Source organism: Ostrinia furnacalis, unplaced genomic scaffold (assembly GCF_004193835.3).
Source record: "Ostrinia furnacalis isolate ACB-3 unplaced genomic scaffold, ASM419383v2 OfSCF0208, whole genome shotgun sequence".
Taxonomy (NCBI): domain Eukaryota; kingdom Metazoa; phylum Arthropoda; class Insecta; order Lepidoptera; family Crambidae; genus Ostrinia; species Ostrinia furnacalis.
This window is the reverse complement of record NW_021130447.1, coordinates 25,681-41,436: the sequence shown is the minus strand read 5'-3', so window position 1 is coordinate 41,436 and position 15,756 is coordinate 25,681. Positions and strand designations below refer to the sequence as shown.

At 35.3% G+C, this 15,756-nt stretch overlaps 1 protein-coding gene across 1 annotated transcript in view; it reads right to left on the bottom strand.

Annotated features, from left to right (window-relative positions):
* The window catches only part of LOC114355953 (proton-coupled amino acid transporter-like protein CG1139), a 66,051-nt gene extending 51,624 nt beyond the window's left edge, over nucleotides 1-14,427 (bottom strand). Inside the window, exon 1 of the mRNA XM_028309006.1 lies at nucleotides 14,179-14,427. Within this exon, the coding sequence (XP_028164807.1) occupies nucleotides 14,179-14,247 (69 nt within the window). The 5' untranslated portion in view covers nucleotides 14,248-14,427. The remainder of the gene's footprint in view (nucleotides 1-14,178) is intronic.
* Nucleotides 14,428-15,756: the final 1,329 nt, after the last annotated feature.

Sequence of the window (15,756 nt, the reverse complement as noted above, 5' to 3'; positions counted from 1 at the left end):
GAGACACAAACCGAACAGCTCACCTTACAACAAGTTGCAAATTTAAAGCGGTCGATGACCCTGTACATACCTACTGACGTCATGCGTTTAAATTTTAATAGTTGTGTGGTAAATAAATACGACAATTTACGATTTAATGCCATGAACAATTACATGGTCGCTTGAGCTGAATAAATTATATGACAAAACTTAAAAACTTTTAGGAGCAATTGCAAGCACTTAAATGTGAGATAATGATGACGCAAAAACGTAATCATAAACTTATTTATTTAAATCAGGGTGTTTGAGGCCTAAGGTTTTAAAATAGTCATTTTATTTAATACGAATATTTTTTTCATGGTAATGGTAGGTTTCATTTATTAAATCGTGGAAAAGGCCCAACTCGCAGCTTTAGATCATTATTGTAAATTGTAAATTGACTAAGTACCTATTACCCACTAAACGTAATAGTAACTACGATTTGTGAATAATTGTGTGATGTTGGAAATGTGTTTGAAGCACTTTTTAAAATGCATAACCATAAAATTGTCGACCTTCCGATTAGGCATATCGTTTCTGTCCCAAAAGGAAGGAGAATATACGAGTAAACCAGTTAATCCAGTTTTTCAAAATGCTCTGCAGCCAATAATACTAAACTATTGAATGTTAAGATTTCCAATCCCACGCCAAACCATTGAAACCATGAAGAATGATTCGATGTTTTCGATGTTTTTTTCCAATTAGTACCTACACTAATAAAAAGCAACAGTGCCACATTATTTGTCCTCATTCGGTGCGATTTTTTGCAAAATTATTCAGATTTATTATAATAAATTTGCAAACACTACTCGTTTTGACGCTTTTTAAGTCTGTTTCCGTTTTTTTATCAAAATTATTGATAGGCTACTTATATAATTAAAATATTGATTTGAGACATAGATTTCGCATTAATTAGCATGTCTACTTTTATACTTCCAGTTCTTCTGGTATACGAGTATACGTTTTCTAACGAACTTATTGTGTTACCCAAGTGTATTGCGCAATACGATAATGTGTTAACGTCGGAAGAAGGACTCCTACTAATACAAAGTTCATAGTCATTATGATTTATCTTATTAAAGATATTATGATACTTACACAAAGACAAATGTGGGTAATATCCCGGAAGATACTAAATTTCTGAGATTTTTCATTAAGATGAGGAAACCTCCGAGATGAGTGTAAAAAACATGTTTTAAAATTACCTACCTCATTTTGTTTAATTGACAACAACTTCAACAATACGACTTTGTGATGCACATATTTAATATTTTTCCTTCTTAGATTATGTCTTCAAACTTTATACCTAACTAAATTTTTCATGTTTTCATTCGCCTAAGCTCAATTAAAATTAACTATGTTTTTCTTTTGAAATGTAAAGTATTTTATTACTATGTTATCCCACGGTCCGCTTGGGGCTCCTTTAGCAATATTCAACCAAAAACGCATGTCCATTCCAATTTCGTCACTGCTTTAATCCATCTGAAGTAGACTATCAGATATGATCAAGTTTAATGAAGTAGTTTCGCCAAAACGTGATCGAATCGATCCATAAGAGCGATTGAGTGCAAAAGCAAAGCAATGATTGTCAGCCCGGGGCACGCGGAACCGAAGCGGTTATCCTTCGGCGCCGGCGCAGGCCGCGCTTAGCATACACGAGCTACTGGTGCAATGTTATATTCAATGTTAACTTTAGAATCAATACTCGAGCATGTGACCATGAAATGAAATAGATCACTAACTTATACCTACTACTCGTTCACACTTTTTGTTGTTATTACACGTATAGTAACGAAAAGTACTTGCTTTAGAATAAGGTTAATAAAGATTGAACTTGTAAACTACTTCACACGAAGTGGTTCCTTTGTTACTAGTCATCTATCAATATTTTCAAACATGAAGACTTAGTTACTAATGCTGCTAGCTTTACTACAAAACTATGACAATATTTAGCCCTGATTTGCATAACTGTGCTAGTTATGAGTTATGACAATTTAACGCAAAATTGTTAGCAAAGCGGAAACTATTATAAAACGAGTGTTTTGATTTGAAATCAGCTGATCGCCGCGCGTGCGCGACGTTACAATGGACACGCGCAGAGCCATCATGCCTTGGCCTGCACTTAGGCCTGAATGTAGAATAAAACGTACCTAACATTACAAACGACGTAAAATTCCTAAAACTTGCGGTTACTCATGAGTAATATTAGTATTTAGGTCATACCTACGCGTACCTAACATGATGTAACTGATATGACGTACGAACAGAACTGTTTTTTCGGGTTTCAACTGTATCTGTTAAACAGTATGCAGTGTTTTGAAACCTCCAAAACTTTGATGCTCTGCGCTCAGCCCCTGTACTTGAGAGTGAGAGCCAGCCATAATGTTTGCTTCACCCATGTCGAAACCTGACCGAGAATGTTGTAAAAAAGTAGAGCTTATAATCCATTGTGTTTTAAAATGTATTTCTGTATGGAAAGCAAGAAAGGCTTGTTTATGACTACCTACTGCCTGTCTTGAAATAAGATCCCCCTGGCTGCTGAGAAAAATCTTTAAGATTTTAATTTCCAATAGAGTAGAAACAAATTCAATTTATACGGCGCGGTATCTTCTATCATGCAGCTACCGTTTATTTCGATGCATGCTGTATAACGAGCTGTTGAATCACGATGTGCACCAATAGTAGCATTCAAAGGTCAGTGTCGATTGCAATTTGCACCGCGTCCGACTAGACCGCCTGTGCGTGCGCACAATTGGAGCATAGGCTGCTTCTACACTGAGGCACTTGCCGGCAAATTGTATAGAACTTCATTCATTAGCTGCTTAGGCGATTATGATGTACATTCATAATCAATATGACATTTTGGATAATATTATGACAGTTTACATTGTGAACTAGGTAATTTATAGATTCTCAATTAATAAAATAATAACCTCAACGTATTTTCGTATTAACCACCACTGACCACCACACCATCATTGCTGCATTTCAGCAGTTGGAGGTAAGATTGCTAGCGGTTGACAATTTTTTATTTATAGATAAAGTTCGTTTCTACATTCGGTGATCATCACTTTCCATCTGGTGAAATACAGAGCTTTTCTGTTTTGGCTACACTTTTCTTATGTTACTCTCACCGTAAAGTAAGGGTTCGGACAAACCAACGCGATCACACCGCGATCAGCCGGCGTGCAGCGATGGCGACCAGACCTAAATGCATTGATCGCCATCGCTGCACGCCGGTTGATCGCGTTGGTTTGGCCGAACCTTAAAGAGTCAAAGTCTTGAGTAAAGAGATTTACTTTGGTAGGTTCTCTCTCAGTTTTTAATTTCCTACAACAGTGTGTGCGCGGTAGCAACGTGAGAGCGTGCGCGTGAGTCGAACTCAGCTTCAAGATCAAGGCCGGCGCGGCCAATGACAATCACTGCCCTGCCATTCACTATATTGATTGGACAAAAAGTATAGGCACTCTAATTACTTTAAAATGAACTTCAGAGCGTTGGTATTGGTTCAATTAATAGACGGTTAAAGTTGTAATAAACTAATTTAACTGGGAACGTGGTGTGATTAAAGTACATTACAAGACAATATAAATTATGTATTTAATTTTGGATTTAGAGCACTTATTTTAATTAATTCTTAGATATTCAACGATTTGCATTTAATTTTCTTTACATGTACCTACTTGAATAAAAAAAATACGAGTACAAAACACAATGCCCATTTTTTAATGATTTTGTTTGTAAATTAATAAAGGCAATAATAGGATAATATGAAACAATACCAAAGTTTTAACTTTACATAAAAATAATGTCTTATCAATGTTTAAAAACAAATAATAAACTTTTTAAAAAAATAAAACCGACTTCAAATGCGTGAACACAAAAAAAAACTAAAAATTAAAAATATTGCGTATAAAAAAGTTCAACCCCAATTTTCCAGCCTTGGGGGTGAAATATTTTCTTCAAATTCGCATGAAACCACCCTTTTGATAATACCTATTCAACAAAAAAATAATCGTTCAAATTGATTTATAATCGGCGGAGATATTGCGTATAAAAAAGTTCATCCCCAATTTTCCACCCTTGGGGGTTGTTTTTTCTATTATTAAATTTAAATGGGACCACCCTTGAGGTATTACCTATACGCCGAAAAAAGATTTGTTCAAATCGGTTCCTAATTGGCGGAGTTATCGCGTAACAAACATAGAAAAAAAAACATACGGGTCGAATTGATAACCTCCTCCTTTTTTGAAGTCGGTTGAAAAAAAACAAAAGGCATCAACAACAACCTGCAAACAAAGAATTTCTATTTTTGGTAAAACGATTGTCATCTGTCATCTAAGTTTAGAAAAGACATCAACGCGCACATTTTGGTTTTCCAAAAACTTAATAAGTGGTCAAAAATGTTAAATCTCTTGAAAGTTATGGTGGTTTTTACTTTAATATTGTTTCCTAAAGCCTATTTGTTAAATTTATTACATCTTTGGACATATTTTTGGAAAATCACACAAATAAATCATCAACCTTCGGTCGAGGTTGACTGCTACAATATTTTTTCGTGTTTTTGTCCTTTTCCATTATTTGTATTTGACAAATCGCAAAGCCAATTCGCACAGCAGGTAAACATTCGCGCAGCAACGTAGTAAGACGTTGGCAAATATTCACCAACTGTCTCATAGGATTTACATAACATTTTACTTTATGTAACATGGTAAATCGTTTAAGTATTTTTTTATTAAAAAATACAATCATTCTACATATTTATTACTAGTCATTAAACAAGTTAGATTTGCATCCATTTTTATTAACTTGAACATAATGTAAAACATGTTATTCACATAACATGATTAATTTTTCCTACAAATTAGACGGATTTTGTGTGTCAAAAACAAGTTTTACCTGCAACTTTAGATTTTCATGTCTTCTCTTCATAAATAGATACTTATTAGAGTTTTTATAAATGCTTGCATACAGTATCTAACCCAATAATGTGGATGGGTAGTTGAGGATACTAAAACCGATCTTAAGTGTTACTATTCATTGTTTCCCTTCAGAATTGTAGCACATATATTTTCCTTAACAAGATTCTGACGTAGATCACAGGCCCCGCATGTGAAGCGATCGTTTATATTTTCCCTGACGTAACTAGACATGCAGTTATTCTAAATTGATTGTAGTTTTTAGGTTATTCTACTGTTACGAATTGTGAATTCTTCGATTTTTCTGCTACTTCTTGAAATTGAGGGGTTTTAAGCGAGTTTACCAATTCACATTAAAACGAAACTGCAAAACGTTAGAACACTTAAATAGTCATGTTTTAAAATGTTAGTGGTTACGGCGGTAAGACGTAGTATGGGCAGACCCCCCATTAGGTGGGGGCGTTATGGTGAAGGTAGCGGGAGGCGCCTGGATGCGGGCGGCGCAAGACCGTCGTTGTGGAAACCCTTAGGGGAGGCCTTTGTCCAGCTGTAGACGTCATTTGGCTGAAACGAAAATGTTAACTCTGACCATCGTATCCTTTAGAAAATTAGAACTGAATCTCAAATTATCTTATTGTTGCACAACGACCGTTGCATTGTCGCGCGACATGATCCGTCTTTGTTGACACGTTGCCGCGAGACACGTGCGAGAAATTATAGATACAATCGAGCATTACATAAACCAAGTCCGGTAATATTGGCAAAGGAAAGGATCTAGGCGTGTGTCGGTGTAATAACTATAGACATTTATAAGTTTAGCGTTCGCCTAAAGCGAATCGCCTAAGGCGGGAATCAAACCCATGATTCTTCGCTTGCCGGACGACTACTCAGAACTGAGCTTCTTAGACATTGACTTAACCCCTTAATCTATTTATTCAAGTTATCAAAAATGGTAGTTCATGTTCAGTTCGCAACCAACACAATTGATGGGTACTGCATGATAAGCTACTGACACGAGCTACGAAAGTATTTTTAATTATAGTCTTTTTCACCTAAGATGATCCGTATGACGTTTCGAGTTTGAAAGATTTAGAGATGTCACATAACTAAACCATAGCGATTTATCAATCGATTTTTTTCGAAGAGTTAGTAAAACCTACTTTTAGAGAAATATTTTGTATAGGTGTTATTTAACAAAAAACATGTTTTTTTTAATTACAAATATTATTGTAACAATTTTTTATTGATAATATTCANCCCCCCCCCCCCCCTTCGTACCCATAAAATTTTGATTTGTAACCCCCCCCTTCTCCCCATAATCCCACCCCTGGAGCTGTTTCAAGTGAGGGTAGCCCCCCTCCTGAAAATAACCCCAGATACGACAATGACTCATAATAAAAAGTAAGTAATTAATTAATTTCTTAGGTAGGTAAGTATTAAAAACTAAAAAATATGTCGATTTCTTTGATGGTGTGTGTCATAAAAGTACCAAACACCATACATTTATACAGGGTGTTAGGTAAATGGGTATATGAGCCGACACTAGCCCATGTTACCACGGTCATATAAATGGTATGGTGAAGTCAGAAATTTGATATCATCATTTTATTTTTTTAAATTTTCATACAAAATAAATTTTATAAAATCCGATTTGTATCAAAATTTAAATAATTAAAATGAAGATATCAATTTTCTGACTTCACCATACCATTTATATGACCATGTTAACATGGGCTAGTGTCGGCTCATATACCCATTTACCTAACACCCTGTATATCACGAACTTGGAAAAAAGTAACAATAATACGGTTCCTTGTTTCGTGATACTGATTATTCCAAATTCCCCAAGTAAAATTCATGGATTATTGTCAAAATGTGTCAATTAACTATTATCTATCCCATATACAATACAAATAAACAAAGATAAATAAAACAAATCGAAATAAAACCAAAATTATGCTGGTACTACTTATGCTAATTTATCTTAAAATTGGTCATATATGTGAACTTCAAACTCGTGTCATATAAATTCTAGTGAACGAAACATATACCGAATTTAGGTCATGAGAAACTTAAATAAATGCATTATTTGTTTCATAACTTACATTTAAATTATCATAAATAATTATTTAAAAACCAAGCATCAAAATGTTATCCATAATATCCTTGAATCGGTAGTGTCACGAAATAGGGGACACCCGAAAAATAATATGTACGCTATTTCGTGAGTCNTTCCTAAAAAGTACTGGTTCTGTTTCTTTAAATTAAAAACTATTAATTTATTTTCAATGCGTTTATTAAAGTCAATAATCGAAAAATATAGTTGATTTTTGTGATGTTTTTAATAACTAAGTATTCACTGCAATCGATTAATGAACCGCGGAAATAATCGATTTTATCATACAAGAAATACCCCAGCACTAAATCTATTCCGTTTCACACATTGCGTACATGAAATAAAAAATATTTTTACATCTTATTTAATTAAAATATAATCAATAGACTCAGATTTTACTATATATTTCAAGACAAGTAGTTAATTTATTTTTATTATATTGCTAATAAAATACAAATATTTTTTCAAAAATATTCTGCATATGTAGTATGCGTAAAATGGATAACCTTGAAGTGTCATACGGATCATCTTACGTGAAAAAGACTATAATGATGTATTCAATATCAATATTCATCCGGTATTGTTCTCAGTAAAATGACACGCAGACGGCTGCCATGCAACGTGAATGGAAAATGCTGAAAAGGCATAATTTTATGAGGAACTTTATTGGATATTTCATTAATATTTTTACGTTGGTATCTTGTCTGTTGTTGTGATTTTAAAATTTTCAATTCTTACTCGAGTCAATAGGACTTTTTTAAACGGAAACCTTTGTGTAAATTTTCGCCAGAATGAATCATCTAATCATAGTAACGTTTGATATGAAAAAGAAACCCCAAATAATCAAATTGCTAATTGAGGATATTCCATGTGAGAAATAAGTTTAACAGGGAAAATGAACTTATCGAATGATGTTGACACTGGTGCAAGCGCATACGCGTGGGTTGCTTAAAGGCCGTATGCCAATCACCTCTTTCCAGAAACATCCTTTTGAAAAAGAGAGGTTTGAAAAATTAAGAACAAGTAACAAAAACTTGTCTCTATTTTACATCTATAATAAGGCTGAGTTGCACCAGCTTACTAAACGTAACTATAACGATAAGCGGTCCTTTTTCTATGGAGTTGATTTTTGACGTTTGTTAAAGTTAAAGTAAGATGGTGCAACTCAGCCTGGGTTCACTACTTCAGATTTAGAAAAAGACGTAAATCCCTCTTTCAGTTACAGCAATTTTTCGCTGAAAATCAGCGCTTGTTTGGCGTTTGGCACTTTGATGGTTAGGGTACAAAAGGTTTTTAATGTAGATCTAGTACAACATGAAGCTAATCACCAAATGTAAAGTCATATAAGTTATTTTTTCTGCAAATAAGCTTTCAAAATGCGCTTTTACACTGTTGGTGCTGTTTTGTAAGAAAATGTTTAAGTAATGGATATCTTCACGCTATTTCTTACTAAATTCTGACAAGAAAACTTTTGCAAAAGTAATATTATATCAAATCGATTTTTCTAAAATCACATACTTAAGGTATTTGGAAGTCATGACGCGATGAGAATGATCTGGACATGAACAAAGCTTGACCGGTTTATAAAGGACACGGTATGTTATTGAAGGTAATTTTAGCAAAAAGTTTATAATGCATTTAGGTATTAAACATGGTTTAACACTTAAAAATGGTTAAGTAACAAACACTGCACCGCTTACTGACTCGACGGTGCTAATTGAAGGCGCGGTCGATGTGCGCATGAGTGTTGGTATTATTTGAAATGGTGTCTAAGTAAATTATATTAAAGCATTAGTATTTTATCATCATATCTTTTTGTGAATTGCTAACTTCAAATCCCATAAAGTGTTTCTATTATTGACCAGCCTATACAAACAAGTGACATTTATTAAGAACAGATTTTCGCATAAATCATGACTGAACACCAAACCGACGCGCACCATTCGAGTTTGGCACGCCGTTTATTTACGAGTATATTTACATTCCGTCAGTCGGCAAACTAGTAGGTGTAACTGTGACAAAAATCACTGCCAGCGGCGAGCCAAAAGCTATTCTAATTATAGTAATTACTAAAGATGTCTGATACTAGGAAACATTCCCAATCACGTGGCGCCGTAAGCACGGGACGCCAAAAATAACGCCATACATTAAGCGATGTAGTATTTAATGTTATTTGGCAGTATGCGCGCGCGCCGCAGGTGAAAAGTCCACAATGCACAAGCACATGCACTATGTAAAGTTATGAATGTAAAAAACTTTATTAATAGGTAGGAACTCGACTGAATATGTAGTTTTACACTTGCTCGGAGGGTAAGTAGGTCAGTTTTGCGACTACCTAATGTCACGAATGCTTTTAATTCAATAGGTGCAATACAATTGTCAATATGTAGACGAAATATAACTGATTCGAAGTTCTAACGGAAATAACCGTTGTTATTGATTAGTAATTTTAAGTTTATGGAAAATCGGCGTGGTTAAAATTAAAAGAATATTTACCCAAAGGTTTTAAAACAAGGTTTTCAGATCATAAATGTTTGTATTTTTCATAGACAAAGTGGGTTATTTTAAAAATTCACAGTGATTTTATCACGTTCCGCGGCCCTGAGGAGTGACAGCGGCATCGCTGATGCAATTCTGCGCCGGTGATTAGCGCCGCCACTTCCAGCGCTCGCACTTAATGAATCATTAGGTATATCATTATCGAAACAACACTTTAAAAAATACTCAATCAGAATCATTTTTCCTTAATTTTTTTAATGGGTAAAATTTTTTGTACCTACAAGTGGCATATCTACATAAGTATTACTTGTATACCTACTTATCTGTCACTGTGAAAGCCCATGCTATGGTGAATTTTTTTTTAATCCACAACGAGGAAGCTCTTGGCCTGTATCTCACCTGATGGTAAGTGATGATCAGGCTTCACCCGGAATCCTCAACCACGGAGGAACTGGCTATCTTACCTCTAACTGTCAGATCATCGTTAATTTCTAAGTTTTACCATCTAAAACTCGGTAAAACTTAGATTTAGCTCAGCAACATGTTAATTGTTTAAATTAAGCAATGAGATCATGAAATATCAGACATTGCAGACGTGTTTATAGTGCCTGCAGAGCTTCCATTCGGACGATTTAAAAAAAACTTTTTCGAGGCCAACACACATTATCTCCCTTACAAATAAAAAGTTAACCGCTTGTTGAACTGTAGTTTCAAATGACATTTCCATACTAAAAACATTACTTTTTTTTAACTAGGTTTCAACACACGTGTAAGGGATTAAAGCTTTAAGTATTCGCTGCCATTTCAACCAACAACTGGGTAAGTAGCAAAAACACTCAAAGAGGCTTTGATCGATAAGATAATTATGGGTTAATTGGGAAAATTTAAGGCGGTAAATTGATAATATAATCAGGCTATTTAGCCATTTCAAACCGCAATAAACTCATTTGCCTTAAGTAAACAGTCATTTGTATAACATAAAATAATAAGTAATTTGTCTACTTCCTATAAAATTATTAATTTATTAAAAAAAGCACTTGCTAGTAGCACCGTTTTGCAGAATAGGTACACTTAAAATTAACAGCAAAAACAAGCATTTCATTTTATACAAAGAATGTTTATTATTGTAGCGTTTCCCCATAGTTTGCAAATTGGAATAAATATATCACATATTCCGAGATGGCTGAAAATATCCAGTTGTGTAATTTGAAATATTTCAGTGATTTTTTTGCGTTTACGTTGAAAAAGAACAAAAGCAATGACCTGGAGTAACCTGTGTATACAGAAGAAGAAATAGCTCGAGGGAGGGAATATTTTCCCTGAATTTCATAAATAAATACTCGTAAACCATTTTTTTGCCATAATGATAAAATGTTTTCAATATGATATAAGCATAAAAGAGATAAAAATAGCACTTCTACTTAATAAAATGATGTCCTAGATGTTTATTAAATACCTACTTATCTAATTGTATAACTCAAAGGTGACTGACTGACTGACTGACTCACTGACTGATTGACTGACTGACATAGTGATCTATCAACGCACAGCCCAAACCACTGGATGGATCGGACTGAAATTTGGCATGCAGGTAGATGTTATGACGTAGGCATCTGCTAAGAAAGCCACCCCTAAGGGGGGTAAAATGGGATCCGCGCGTACGAAGTCGCGGGCGGCCTCAAGTTCAAAATAAAGTACCTACCATAGGTAGACTATTTTTCATTTACACATGAATAAAAGGCACTGTAGCACTTCTACAGAGTGTATAATATAAAAATTATAGGACGCAATAAAAAGCTTTTATAGACAAAACTAGATAAAAGTTGGGGCTGTGCGAATCCAAAACGGTGTCAGCGAGGTGCGCCCGCGCAAGCGGTCCGGGCGGCCGTGACCCACAGTATGCAGAATATAACTAGGTATTTGACTATTTTCCTCTATCTAGCTAGTTAATATACTCGTATTCCTCTAAGACTCGCGGACTATAGCTTGGTCGGCTTGTAATTTTTATAAGAAATTGACCGACAGGTTCTAAATCGGTCTATCAAGTGCATATTTTCATACTACATCAGGGATGTTATGGATATCCGTAACCGTAACCGAAACTATCAGATATCCGAAATAAAAAATATCCGTAACCGTTACTGAAACCGATTCAAAAGTTTCGGACAGTTTCATATAAAGACGTAATCTAAATTTTAATATTTGTTACTTGTCTGGGATTCCCTGGCTCTACCTAATACCTATCCCCGCCTGTTTTACCTTTTATCATAGGTGCCGTCATAGTACATAAAGTGGCTATGCGGTACGCGTAGCATCTTTGAGCATCTTACTATTTGAATTTTACATTTTAAAAATTCTAATATCTGTAACGGAAATTCTCCGAAACTTTCTGATAATCCGAAATGATTTCGTGTCCGTAACCGTAACCGAAACTGGTAAAATATTATTCTAATATCCGTAACCGTATCCAAAACCGAAACTTCATATCCTGTACTACATGTTCATTGATCAGCTCGACCGACCGACAAAAAGACTTGAAGTCTGGGTGTCCAAAAGCACAAACCAATTATCTCATATGTGCAGTCAGAAGCACATCAGATTTATACATTTCTGTTGCAAAATAGCACCTGTTACAAGTACAACAAAGGTTAAAGCATCTTTTTAGCTTGATATGCCCTCGTTTGCACGAAGCGGAGATTCGAATCCACAACCATAGCTGGCATTATTGTAGACGTTGTAGTCTAGCAGGTAGGTACATACTACGCAATCAACTGGATTTAATATTCAACTTTCAGTGTTCATTTGTGTAGCTGTGTAAACTTAAAGTTACTTGTGCATAACATCGACTTGCTTTTCATATTTCAATAAAATATAATAACATTTTGAAGATAAATCCTGCCATAAAGCCTTTTAAAGGTAAACTCATGTTTAAAATTAGGTATTTTAATTAAACGTTAGAAAACGTTACGTTTTTTTCTTGACAAATATTTTGGACGGGTTTTCCCTGTTAGGAAACGTACACAGTGACAATGTTAGGACCGCAAGTAGGTACCTACTCGTAGGTATGTGACAAATCAATTAAAATTGTAGGTGTAAACAATTAGTTACTTAGTCGCTCGATATGTAATTATAGTTGTAAAATAATCTACTCATACGTTGAATGTAAGTTAAATTGCAGGATTTTCGTGATGATTTGTCTCGACAAATTCCAAATTTGATGATAATTTTTCCTAAACCCAAAGGTTAACTGAGGCAAAATGCACTATGTTATTAAATTCACCTTTTGAACCTCGTTTTATATGCATTAAAGTTGTAATTCAATAAAAAATCAATACGATATAGGCACGAGTGCCGACTGGAAAATCTGTAATGGCCTCCCTCTGTTAATTTTAAAATGAATCAACGTTCTGAAGGTTGTGTGGTGGATGCCATTGACATTAAGAAAGAACTTAACACAATCAATCAAGCTTTGCATAATTTGTCTTTTTATTGATATTCATGGATAGTCAATTTCCGAATACTATGTATCAATCTTGTTTATTATAACTGTAAACAATAAAAGATTTGCTATTGAAAAGAGGCGGTTACCACCAGTTTCAACAATGCATTGAATAAGTACCTACGTATTTTAAGGAAGTAAAATAAATAAGAACTGGTTTTGTGCATAATTTATGCATTGGATAAAGTGATTATCTTCTTTATTCATTAATTTATAACTTCCTACAAAAGTCACGATTAAAGTGCATACATTTCCTAAATGTTTTAAAGTCTTGGCTTGCATAATTAATTATTTGTCAAAGTACTGTCATCGTTCTACAAGACAATTGATTGTCAATTGATTAAATTAAGATTATCAACTAAGTATTTTCAAGATTAGGTACTTAGTATGTAGCTACACAATAATAAGAAATCTCGTTTCTCTCAGAAACTAACGCCCGCTTCCCATCCTTGTCCAAATCCGGATTTCAACTGTCAAATTATATTCAGTTTTAGATTAACTATCCACAATTTTCGTTGCGTTTACATTTTAATATTGTTTAAATAGTCTTATAAAAACATGAAAATTTAAAAACATCGAAAACTGCAGATATTTTGACCAAAACATATTGAAATTTGACAGTTGACGGATGGATTTTGGATTAGAATTGAAATAGAAAACCCGCTTAAATAATGGAAGATGCGTACGCGGAAGTGCTTTCATTATTTTACAAATTGTTTTCAGCTGTTTTGTTACTGCCATTAAAATGCGTTCTGGTGTTAAATAACATCGTGAAAAAGTACAGTCAAATAGGAAATCGCTGGCTCGGGGCCAACACGCGGTCTCGCGCGGGCTCCATGGCGTTTTCTGACCCTGGGGTATTTCGGTAACTATCGCTGCTCCTCGCCAACACTTTTTACAAGTCTGCGCGAAAACGATTCCCGCAATCACCGCGTATCGGTGCGCTATTGACATTGTACTACCGTGACGTGTAGGGATATTTCGGGCCGACCGTGATCGCCGAGACCATTCATTTGGCTCATGGTTTATTTTGAACTATTTATACGCCAGCATTGATTCCATGTTATAAAACCATTTCTGGATTTTTGGGGAAATTCGCGGTTGGCAAAAAATATAATGAGACTAACCTTTTTGTTTTGTCGTGCAGGGGTGAGCCCCACTTGGGAGCCCATCTCGGCGAGGATGTTCTTCGGCATGGTGCACTGGTCAGTTCACGTCACGTCAAGTCAAAGTTCGCGGCTCGCGAGTGAGTGCGGTGACGCGGGGCCGGCGTGTGTGCGGCGGAGCGAATGAGCGCGCGCGCCTGCGCAACCACTTTTATGCGCGCTGCGGCCGGCGCGCGCGCAGCCTCCCGTCGCGAGGGTGCAAGGCAGATCCACAGGTACCACAATCAGCGTACTCACCTAGTTATTGAATTTGGGGTGTTCTCATTAAAAATATTACATAACTGACTGCATGACTGTCTGCCATTTACAAACAAATTTTCTCAGAAACTATGTGGGTAGACTTACTTACTTGATGGAACGAACTTAAGGTGCCAAATATTGTGCTTAGTTTGTTCACACAAAGAAGGAATAACTATTGTGTAAAAAATTTAAAGTTGTCTTTTCAAATTAATAAGTAGGTACCTACCTTTACTTCAAATCTAATAGCCTACTTATAAGTATTTATTTTTTTCGTAAATTTTATCATGTTTAGAAAGTTATATTGCAAAAAACCGAAGTCAATTAAAGTAGACGAAGTCGTCTACCTACTACTTACCATAAATATAATTCTGAAAAAAAAAGGAATCTAACGTAATGCAGCTCATTATTAATCTTAGCTCTTCCTCATTATTTATTCACTGCAATGTTTTCTGGTAGATAGTTGAAATATAGAGTTAGTCGTAGGGTCAGCTTGATTTGCGCCTACCCACCTGGGAGCTGATAACCAACGGACACTCCTGCCCCCCTAGACAAGTTGCACTTTTTGATCGAATCGAAAATCGAATCCGTCAAAACTCCATACAAAAAAAGGCCTTTCGACCATTCTTCGACTGTTTTGCGATTATAATGTGCTTTGTATAATGCACTTTGTCTAGCTAGACCCACTCCTGTTTTCATATTGATCTCATACCCACTCATTTATGTCAAGTAAATTCATCAAACGACCTACTGTCACATCCAACATTAGAAGCCACGATAGCCGAACGGTGAAGGGGTCGGACTGGCCGACTCGTGATCCGGGGAACGCGGGTTCGGTCCCCGCCGCCGCTCGACTATTGTGGTGAGCTCACTCGTGACACAAGCATATTTAGCTTAGTACGAGGGGCTAGCGGGAGTATTAGTAATTTGTGTAATAACAAATTACTAATAATCTTTTTAAAAAAAAAGAAAAAAAAAGAAAAAAAAAATTATTCCTGACTGCGTAATTTTCATAATTTTTCTTAGTGTAAGAACCTTCTACAAACTACACTCACGAGCAAAAATATGGAATCACCCTATTTGTTTCGAGTGATCACAAAAACTAATAGAAGGCAAATAAAAATGGCACCATTTTAAAGGTAATTTTATAAACTTTAAATTAATACCACAGATACATACATACATAGTCATTCAGTTCTTAAGTTCGCTCTCTACAAAACACAAGGGGGTGATTCCATATTTTTGCTCGTAAGTATACATACATACCTATAATTAAAACATCTAGGTATTTATGGGTTTTGT